At 45.6% G+C, this 10,000-nt stretch overlaps 3 protein-coding genes across 4 annotated transcripts in view; 2 read left to right on the forward strand and 1 right to left on the reverse strand.

Moving 5' to 3' along the window:
• LOC125957537 (myeloid differentiation primary response protein MyD88-like) overlaps positions 1–1,721 on the forward strand; it is a 2,205-nt gene extending 484 nt beyond the window's left edge. The window contains exons 2-3 of the mRNA XM_049690313.1: positions 388–785; positions 852–1,721. Coding sequence (XP_049546270.1) covers positions 428–785; positions 852–1,375 — 882 coding nt within the window. The 5' untranslated portion in view covers positions 388–427 and the 3' untranslated portion in view covers positions 1,376–1,721. The remainder of the gene's footprint in view (positions 1–387; positions 786–851) is intronic.
• Positions 1,722–4,112: 2,391 nt separating this feature from the next.
• Positions 4,113–5,951, forward strand: LOC125957532 (myeloid differentiation primary response protein MyD88-like). The gene is made up of 2 exons (XM_049690303.1): positions 4,113–4,596; positions 4,663–5,951. The coding sequence occupies exons 1-2, from the start codon at positions 4,233–4,235 to the stop codon at positions 5,652–5,654; spliced, it is 1,356 nt and encodes a 451-aa protein (XP_049546260.1). The 5' UTR covers positions 4,113–4,232; the 3' UTR covers positions 5,655–5,951.
• Positions 5,952–5,996: 45 nt separating this feature from the next.
• The window catches only part of LOC125957524 (potassium voltage-gated channel subfamily H member 8), a 33,169-nt gene continuing 29,165 nt past the window's right edge, over positions 5,997–10,000 (reverse strand). For both annotated transcript variants that reach the window (XM_049690289.1, XM_049690288.1), the window contains exons 14-19: positions 9,468–9,563; positions 9,089–9,242; positions 8,793–8,908; positions 8,326–8,639; positions 7,668–7,887; positions 5,997–7,126 (exon numbers count right to left, since the gene is read on the reverse strand). In XM_049690289.1, the coding sequence (XP_049546246.1) occupies positions 6,146–7,126; positions 7,668–7,887; positions 8,326–8,639; positions 8,793–8,908; positions 9,089–9,242; positions 9,468–9,563 (1,881 nt within the window). In that variant the 3' untranslated portion in view covers positions 5,997–6,145. The remainder of the gene's footprint in view (positions 7,127–7,667; positions 7,888–8,325; positions 8,640–8,792; positions 8,909–9,088; positions 9,243–9,467; positions 9,564–10,000) is intronic.

The raw sequence follows: 10,000 nt of genomic DNA on the forward strand, positions 1-10,000 counted from the left end.
ATTCAACACACGAACGGACTCTCTTAGGACGGACTTGGTGATATTTCGTTTACTGATAAGTAACGCACAAAAAACATGACGTTTGGCACATTTTAATATTGTGAAATTGGCTCTTAAATGTGATGAGGTAAATTGTGGTTCCAATGAAAGTGGTTCTGATGAAATACTGACGACATTTAACTGCTTTGTTTGATCATTAGATATATCAATTTGCCTATAAATCGTTCAATCAGTCCGGCATATATTGATACTTTATCAACATGTTTGTAATCAAATTACACGATTACATTACACTACCTATTTCTATTGTACCACATCCGATATTTATTCATCAGGAACAAATAAATCACTCTAACTCATGCTCTCATATTATCTTTTACATTACAGTATTCTTTACTCAGTTGGATTCAATTAGCGAGTTACGAAAATGTCATCCAGCCTAGAGCAGTTAGAAAACTTCGACGATAGTCAAATAGATCTTGCAAATGTTCCTTTACAAGCGCTAAGCCATCGCTCAAGGGAGCTGCTGTACACGTTGCTCAATCAGCAGCATATATTCACGTCGGAAGAGGGTTATTTCCGAGATTGGCGCGGTGCTTTCGAAGTAATTGGCGTTCCACGACGTTTTTTTGTGTTGGTAGAGAATAGTCCTAGTCCAGCCAAGTGCCTGTTGGAGTTATGGGTCCAAGAAGACTGCGAGCGACCAGCGAATTTGGCCCAGCTACAGGAAGTGCTTGGATGCATCGATCGGTGGGATGTGGTGGATGACACATCGGAAATGTTCAGTAAGTTATAAAGAATTGCTTGGTACATAATCATCAAAACATAATTATCATTCTTCAATCTTTTAGGGAACGATGCGCTGAAATTACTGCGGAATCAGCAAATGAATCCTGTCGATTTGGTAGATATGAATATCATGACAAGAGACGATACTCATGACCATCAACAGCAGTACGATGCGTTTGTCCTCTATGCTGACCAGAATGTTGCGTTTGCCACGAAAATGGTAGCAACTCTCGAAAATCGGGGAATGCGCTTGTGTCTGAAAGATCGAGACATTCTGGTCGGTGGGGACTGCGAGTACGAAGTTGTAATTCGCCTCATAACGGAACGCTGTCGGCGGTTGGTTGTGATTATCTCCCAAGCATTCGTAGCAAATGAAATGAATAAGTTTGCTGTGGCCTTTGCGCATGCTCTGCAGATTGAGAAACGAAAGCGTAAAGTAATTCCCTGTGTGATCGAAGAATGCGAAGTGCCACAGCACTTGCAGTTCTCTTCTAAGCTAAATTATTTACGACGAAACATATTTTACAACTTCTGGGACAAACTGACGGAATCAATCAGAGATCCAGTTGATGTACAACGTGCCTAATGAACTAGTAGGCATGTTCGTGATTAAAGCTGTAGCGTTCGATAATGAGTACCTATACCGACTAGGAAACGCCACTAAAACCATGACATAAGCTTACTTATCTAAACTAGTATATTTTTTAAAAATATTCTCTACTTTATAAAGTATTCCTTTTGTCTTATGAATATCAACCATAGATATCAACCATTACTAATCATGTTCCTAACTATATGAACGTTGTCGCAAATGATATTGCAGATTTTAATTTTAACATTTAAAAACAAGCGAGTATAACATTTTGTTTCTTCGTTCCTAGCAGTGAAAGATTTGGATATGGTTAGTTTAATTAATATAGGAAAAGGTGTATAAAAAAATATATAAAAAAATATAAATAAGTAAATACAAATGAAATAATATAAACCGCCACGTCTTCGCAGAAATGAGAGAGGTGGACTTCCTTCAATGTTATCGATTCAACAACAGAAAATTATATAATATTAAGAAATATTAAGAATTTTTGGTTGGATGTTCCAAGCAAACCCATTCCGATTTATCACCGGTTTCCGGTTTCCAGATTATTAAAGAAATGATATATCGTCATCCGCCCTTGCCACAAGCATGTGTCTAAACATTGCCGTCGTTGATAACACTGCGTACCCCCTCTCATGATCCGATGAAGAGCCTCGATGAATATAGCACATACGTCATCATGCTGTGGATTCAGAAGAACTAAAAGTTATGTCCAAAGTAGTCGCCAATTAAAAGTCTCATCGTTCGGTCGTCTAGCTCAGTCTCCGTCGTGGAACCGTTCGGTTCTTAACAGTACCCTGTTAATGTAAGTAGAAACCGGTTGTGCAGTGTCTTTATTACTTCTATTAAGAACGAAATAAATAAATAGAGAAATCGCAAAACCATATCAGCTAATAATCAATATGAAACATGAATGAAATTAGATTCAGTTTCTTCAAAACGAAACGTTCATCAATCGAGTAAAAAAGAGTCATTTTCGTCTTAGTGACCGTATAAGTGTACAGTGTAATAAGTTCATAGAGGAGGTAACTATTCACCACGTTAAAAGTAGTTAATATGTTTCCTTCTTTTCGTGAGTAACTGATTATAATGTTGTAGTTTGTAGAGAATGTGTGAGTTTTAAAATCATATTTTCAATACACATACATACAATCATTCCCTAAACCGCGCTTAATTTATGCAACATCCTATGTGAACGGTGTCAGTGCTGTTTCCTTTATTGATAAGCGGCGCACGAAACATACAAAAATGTGTTGTGATGCTTAGGTTTTACATTTTTTTTCGGACCGGTGAAACGATCCAGAATATTATGTTAATATTTTACTACTGTTGAGCAATCGCGTGTTGAACATGGTGAGACAAATCGAGGATTTGATGATGTACGGTAGAGATGCAAGAGCTTCATTTCACTGGATGTTTAATTGTTAATTGGGTTCATTAATCCGGAAAAGTTTCAATCAGATCATGTTATGTATCAGATTATCAGATCATAATCCAAACCAATTTTGGTTAGAACTTATTCAAATTACTGTGTTCATGTTATTCAATATGTTTTAGAGTAGATTATACTGACGAAAAGGGTTATTTTTTTCCTTTTTACTTTTCTCTACGGTGCAGAGCCCAACATTTATTCATCAGCAAAAATAACCGAACCTAAATTGTAGAGTCGTTTCTTATTTTCTTTTATTCTTCGTGTCTTGCGAGCTAGTTATGCTAACACATCCGAATCGTTTGGTAAGTATTGATCAACCGTCCCATATATGATCAAAAATTATCGGAGAAAGCCCTAATCCCGTGTAATTCGTATTGAAGGAATAAAACAACACTCGGACCGCGAAGACGATGGACGGAATGGGCGATTTGGATATCATCACAAGAGACGACACCCACGACCATAAGCAGCATTACGATGCGTTCATCCTGTACGCTGATCAGGATATTGATTTTGTTACTGGATTTGTATCCAATCTCGAAAATCGAGGAATGCGCTTATGCCTGAGGGACCGAGACATTCTCGTCGGTGGAGACTGTGAGCACACACTTCTAATTCGTCTCGTATCGGAACGATGCCGGCGGTTAGTTGTGATTATCTCGCAAGCATTCTTGGAGAGTCCAATGAATAATTTCGCCGTTGCGTTTACTCACGCCATGCAGATAGAAAGACAGCAACATATAATAATTCCATGTTTGATTGAGAGATGTGAAATGCCACAGTATTTGAACTTTACTTTTCCACTAGATTATTTGCGCCAGCGCGAACTGTTCAACTTTTGGGATAGACTGACTGAATCAATAAAAGATCCAGTACAAGTTTAACGCGCTTACGAATAGCTAGGCAAAACCGTATGTAATAAGAGATGATTGGGCAGTAAAAGGTTAATGCGCCCGACATGTTTTTTCGAATCGGATACACACGCGCAATATTATTGATTAATATTTCAGCTCACTTTGGTTTATATAGCATATTTTCGGAAATTTCTGCAAAGAAACACTTTGCAGAACTTGAATACTTAAATTAAATCTAAGTAACCTGGAAAATTGATCAATATATTGCCATTTTTTGGGATCAGTTATCTAGAGCAGTTTTAGCACTACAATGACAACCGTGCTGGGTCTCGCCCCATGGCTTTCACCTTTTTTCAGCACCGAAAGAGTGCTAATGTAGCGGGTGCGTGGATCTCCGTTTGGCTTAGTGGGGCCTTTTTGACATATTTTGGAATCCCGGAATGACTAATTTCGTGTTTATTTCTCGCAAAATGTGCGATTTTCGTCCTTTGATCCAGGATATTTGATCATTTTAGTGCATTCTACTAGTAGTTGCTTAGTTGTTCCACAATAGCTCCATAGAATGGAACATAATCAGGGTAAAGTGACGGAAATCAGCGTCGGAAATCATGATCTAGCCAAGACTCCGCTGATAGCGCTGAGCGATCGTTCCCGGGAACTGCTGGCCGGATTGCTCAATCAGCGCCGTATATTTACCTCGGAAGAGGGATATTTCCGAGATTGGCGCGGTGCTTTCGATGTGATCGGTGTTCCGAAGCGATTTCTTGCGCTAGTGGAGAATAATGCCAGTCCCGCCAAGTGCCTGTTGGAGTTATGGGATCAGGAATCAGCGAACTGCAAGCGCCCAGCGAATTTGGCCCAGCTACAGGAAGTGCTTGGCTGCATCGATCGCTGGGATGTGGTGGATGATACATCGAAATCATTTGGTAAGTATTGAAAACACCTCCAGTTTACAATCGCCCACTAACGATCATCATTCTTGTCTTTTTCAGAGGAAGATGCGGTGAAATTCCTGTTGAAGAAACAGACCAGCACCCGGGTCGAGTTGAAGCAGCCGACGGATGATTTGGAGGACATGGACATTATCACAAGAGACGATACTCACGAACATAAACAGCAGTACGATGCGTTCATCCTCTACGCTGATCAGGATATTGAGTTTGCGTCAAAACTGGTAACAAAACTAGAAAAACGGGGAATGCGTCTCTGCTTGCGAGATCGCGACATTCTGGCCGGTGGTAACTGCGAGCACGCCGTGCTGATTCGCCTCATAACGGAACGCTGTCGGCGGTTGGTTGTGCTCATCTCTCAGGCATTCTTGGAGAGTCCATTGTATACGTTCACCGTTACCTTTGCCCATGCTCTGCAGATCGAGAAACGGCAGCGTAAAGTAATTCCCTGTGTGATCGAGAAATGTGAAGTGCCACAGCACTTGAAGTTCACTTTTATGCTAGATTATTTGCGCCAGCGCGAACTGTTCAACTTCTGGGACAAGCTAACGGATTCAGTGCGGGATCCGGCCAAAATTGCCAAGCCGGAAAGTGTTTCAGGGGAGCTTAAAGAAACGAAAGTTGCTCCAACCGTGATTGTAGAACCAGAACCAGTAAAACAACGCCCCGCCGCATCAAAACACTCACCAGTTCCGGAAAAACAAACAAAACACGTCGCTTCTCCCGCACTGACTGTCCAAATCCCCACCGTACCCGAGCTGGCGAAGAAATCCAACTCGTTCTGGGATCGAGTCTCGGCCCCATTTCATCTGACGAAGGGTAAACTGAGCCGCAGTACCTCTCAGCTAACGGTTAGCAACGCGAACTCGACGGCATTAGCAAAAGATTGCAATCACGATGAGCAGCAAGCTCTATCGAGCTTATCCCTTAGGTCCTCATCCACGTTGGCATTGGCCGAGAACCAAAAGGTGGCGAAAAAATCGAAAAGAAAGTGGTACAAATCTTTCGGTCAAAAGATTGCCACCACAGGCTAATACCGCCCTGTTTATGGAGGGACTCAACCAAGCATTCCTTTTGCGCTTGACTATCGTGATAATATGAACGATCCGCTCAATCATCGTGCCTTACTTAATGTGCAATTTTTATCCGACTAGCAAGTAAAATTTCCGCCATTTTGGCAGCATTCAGCAGGGTATAGCAGAGCTGAAACAGCATCACAGCAAGCCGCATTTCGGCGCGCACACATTTTATAACTTGTTTCAAGTGGTTTTAAGCTGTTAATAAAAACTTTCGATAGCGTATAGTAAAATGGATGAAGTACACAGCGTGGTTTGATTGGTTTGTGTCTGCTGCATGCTAGCATTAAAATATGTCTCATTTTATTTTCTCACTAGGATTTGAAATTGATTTAACACAAGCACGATCGTAGAACATCGTTTCGCTTCGCTACGACGACATTCATTCACTTGGTTTGAGCATCCGATGCCCTTAGCTGGCCGTCGCATCGGCCCAACGGCGCGTTGCTTCAACTGCCACCCAGCGATCGGGAGGAGGGTAGATTTTTCAGTCCCTTCTCGAGATGATCGGCGTCGCCGGCAGAGAAGCGATAATTCGGTGGTACGCGGTCCTGTTTTCGGAAGATATGGTTCATAGCAGATTGCTTAAGTACGTTCACATTTTCGTCTATTAGAATGCAGTCGGCGTTCGGGACGCTGCAGAGCGTGGTGCCCGGCAGAGGCACATCATCGTCAGGATTGGGTGGTGGTGGTGGTGGTGGTGGAGTTGGTGTTGGTAAAGATATGTTGTCTCTGTTACAGTCCTTGCCCTCATCGACGCCTCGCAGGTCGTTGCACTGACCCTCCTGATAACCGTCCAGCAGAAGCGGATGGTGATCGTACAGCTGCTCACCGATCAGCCCGTGATCGGTCTGCAGCTGCAGCAGACCCGTTGCGCTACCGTTCGTGCTCGCATGCAGAAACGGTGGCTTGTACTGGCCCGATTCGTGTACCCGCGATGAGATGGTTTCACCCGAGCTGGCCACCTCCGATATGGTGTTCAGCGGGTACGCCTTTGGATGCAGATCGCTCTCCTTCCCGAAGACCGCTTCCACGCCCAGTATCTTCAACACCAGGTGCGGATGGGCCAGCACTATCTTCTCCAGCGTATCGAAATCGATCATGTTCTCCGTTTGCGTTGAGCTCGACATCTCTTCCGAGTACTTCTGGGACATGATCGATTTGCGCCGGTACATCGCATCAGACAGGATTTCCGTCCCGTTCGGGCTGGTGAGCCCGGTTTCGGCGAACACGTTCATCTCGCGGCACCACATTTCCGGTGGATGGGAGCTGCTGCGTGCCATCAGCACATTGTCGCTTTCACGCAGTATACCAACGGCACCATTTTGCAGGTTCGGTATGGAGCGTGCCGGTTGAAAGTGTCCCAGATCCAGCTGGGAATTCATCGTGTTGTACGTCATCTCCTGCAGCGCTTGGATAGCATTTCGTACCTGCACCGAGAGGCCGAGAGGGGAGACAACAGGCGATAACTTCAATTACAAAATATCACATTTACCACGTGAACCGTAAGCTGATAGGAAAATTATGATCTGCCCAACCTCCCCACTGCCCTTGCCTTTCCTTCTCCCGGTACTGGCCAGTACGGAGTCAGTTAAACGAAAAATCAAAAATCGTAAATAATTCACGGATCAGCTACACCGGTAATGGATCCGGACGGATTATCACCGGTTCCGAGGAAGGAAAGAAGGGCACAAACCACTTCAAAGCAGCGCGTTTTCGTTTCGCGCGCGGAACCGGAATACCGTAAATCCCACTAGACTCTTTACCTCCATCCTACACCGAGGACTCTCTCTCAACACATCTCCGGTGCCGGTGTCGAGCGCAATTCGAAAAGTTAATCTTAAAGCAAAGCAAATGCCCTTAATATCATTAAAGCCCCGGGCCCTGCCAGTGTTATCACTGCAGCGCTGAGTACGAGTACGAGAGGAGTCGAGATGTCTACGGGTTGGCCAAGTGCCCCGTATACTATACCTCCATGCTGAGTGCAGCCACGTCGTTGTGCAGGGTGGTAACCTGATTGTCTAACCGCTCGACGGATGCACGGCTTTTCTCCTTCTCCTTGGACACCTCCAGGTTAAGCCCTTCGATGGAGTTCGTCCGTTCCAGGCTGGACGGACTGGGTTGGCTGGCGGTCTGCACCGAACGTTGCCGCTCGACCCGTTCCCTCAGTGCCACCAGCGAGCGATTTCGGCTACGAGAGAAGTGAACGGTATGCATTAATAATTTCATAACTTTTCGCTTTCAATCCCAATCCTGGACGTTGTTCAACAGTTTTCCCTCTCCCTTCCTTCCCTCCCCAAAACATGGCCTCCCACTGAGCGAGTGAACAACGTTCCAAGATAGTAGAAGAATCAGCAGCAGGTTCAAATGATGCCATGAATTGATTATGACACCGAGAGCAAACCGCTGAATGGGGAGACATGCTCGGCGGCAGCTGTTTGAGTTTTAAAGTCGGTGGACCGAAGGCGCCCTCAATTGTTCCGCGTAACAGCGGGCGATGGTCGCAACCATCCTGTTAATCTACGCTTCTGTGTGGTGTGGTGTGCTGCTGTAAAGTCGTCGAACCCACCGACACTTTTCACTTGATTGCGCTCTTCGCGAGGCGGCGACCGGCGAGCGGCTGACTCACCTGTGCACCAACTTTGCGTGCCGCGGACTGGCGGACAGATTGTGTGCCGGTGATTTCTGGAGCGCCGTGTTCATCGGTGAGGCCGAGTTCGATTCGACGTCCGACTGATTCTCATCGTCCTCGCTGATGGAGGGTAACGCTAGGCAGGGACCATTATTTTCCGTCTCCTCCTCGGCCTCGTACCCTTCGCGCAGGTTGTACGTGAGATCATGCTGGATGTCGTTGGCGAACTCTTGCTGATACTCCGGGTAGAGCCGCAACACATCCACCAGCCCGTTCATATGGATACTCTTCAGATCGCAGTAGGTGAGGGCCTGCCGAAAACACAAGAAAACCGGTGGGGAAACACGGTAGCAACCACATGGCGCACTACCAGGTCACGGTGCTTGTCGCTGTCGATAACGACAGCTCGGAGAGCGTTCGGAGTGGTCCTGCGGTGCGCCTACACGCCCGCCTACTACACCTACCTTCACGTCACCGCTGCTCTTCACGAGGGTGTCCTGGGAGCCGGCGTTGCCCGAGTTGCCCTGGTTACCGTGCAGCAGGTGCATGCTTATATCACAGCCAACGAGATCTCCCTTGCCTGCAACAGACGTGAGCAGCAGCAGCGGCAGTGGCGCAACAAAAGGTGCAAGTGTGAAGAGGATTAGTTTTTCTCGCGGGGGAAAAGACCTCTCTCTATATCACTCTCCCTTGCTCCTTCTGCACCAAATGCTAATTAGATGTGAAGAGGGATACGGGATTTTTCCATCCAACACCTTACCCAGTATGGCGACGACCATGTTGTTTTGCATAACCTCCATCGAACCGTTGCATATGTAGTAAATGTAGCTCAACGCATCGCCCTTGTGGATCAAGTATTCGCCCGGTGCACAGAAGTTCGCCTTGATATGGAGGGATAGCAGCTTCAGGCAGCCCTGGAGACCAGTGCCCCAACCCGTGGAAGCAAGGACAGAAGAGAGAGAGAGAGAGAGACCGAACGAACGAACAGAGAGAAACAGACACACACACACGGTTAACCCGGTTCCGCTGCGAGATGCAATCTGACTTTCTGCCATCTGGGAAAATTCCCCCTCATTTCCCCAAACACACACAGGCTACTATTCGCGTTGCGCCCTCTTCTATGGTCTGGTTGGTTTTACCTGGGATGCCGATTCGAATATCGGTAGCTGGAGAATCTCTCGGTGCAGATGCATCGATATGTCGCCCCGCAGCTCCTCGGGAAACTCTTTCAGGATCTATCGGCGAAAGCACGTAAAACTCATTAATTCCTTCCGCATTTCAGGTGCTCCACCAGAGCAGGTGTTCATTAAAATGGTAAAAAAAAAATCACGAATGAAAAATACATGGTATACAAATGAATGATTTGCCATCATTAGTCGAACTTTTCACTTGCGCTTTGTGGCTGTATCATCTGATAAAGCAACGTGGGTGCGGCGCAAAGGAAGCGCATTTCCAGAGAAGTTCCTAAATATTTGGAGCTCACGCACGTGGCGTAGATAGAGTCGAGCTCGCGGAGAGGCAAGCAGAAGTATTCTGCGAGAATTCGCCAACAACAGCGAACAGCCCAATCTATTCTTCTACTTCTGGGAAACTTTCTATTTCATCCCTTCGCTTTAGTATTTCCATTCCCAGCCACATGGTGCCAATTTCTATGTATCCGCCTCTCTTTCTT

This window comes from Anopheles darlingi, chromosome 3 (assembly GCF_943734745.1).
Source record: "Anopheles darlingi chromosome 3, idAnoDarlMG_H_01, whole genome shotgun sequence".
Lineage (NCBI taxonomy): Eukaryota > Metazoa > Arthropoda > Insecta > Diptera > Culicidae > Anopheles > Anopheles darlingi.

Excerpts from the sequence above, each read along its gene's own strand:
- LOC125957532 (XM_049690303.1), top strand. The coding sequence starts at position 4,233 with ATGGAACATAATCAGGGTAAAGTGACGGAAATCAGCGTCGGAAATCAT. Across the intron at positions 4,597-4,662 it reads TGATACATCGAAATCATTTG|AGGAAGATGCGGTGAAATTC; the intron begins GTAAGTATTGAA and ends TGTCTTTTTCAG.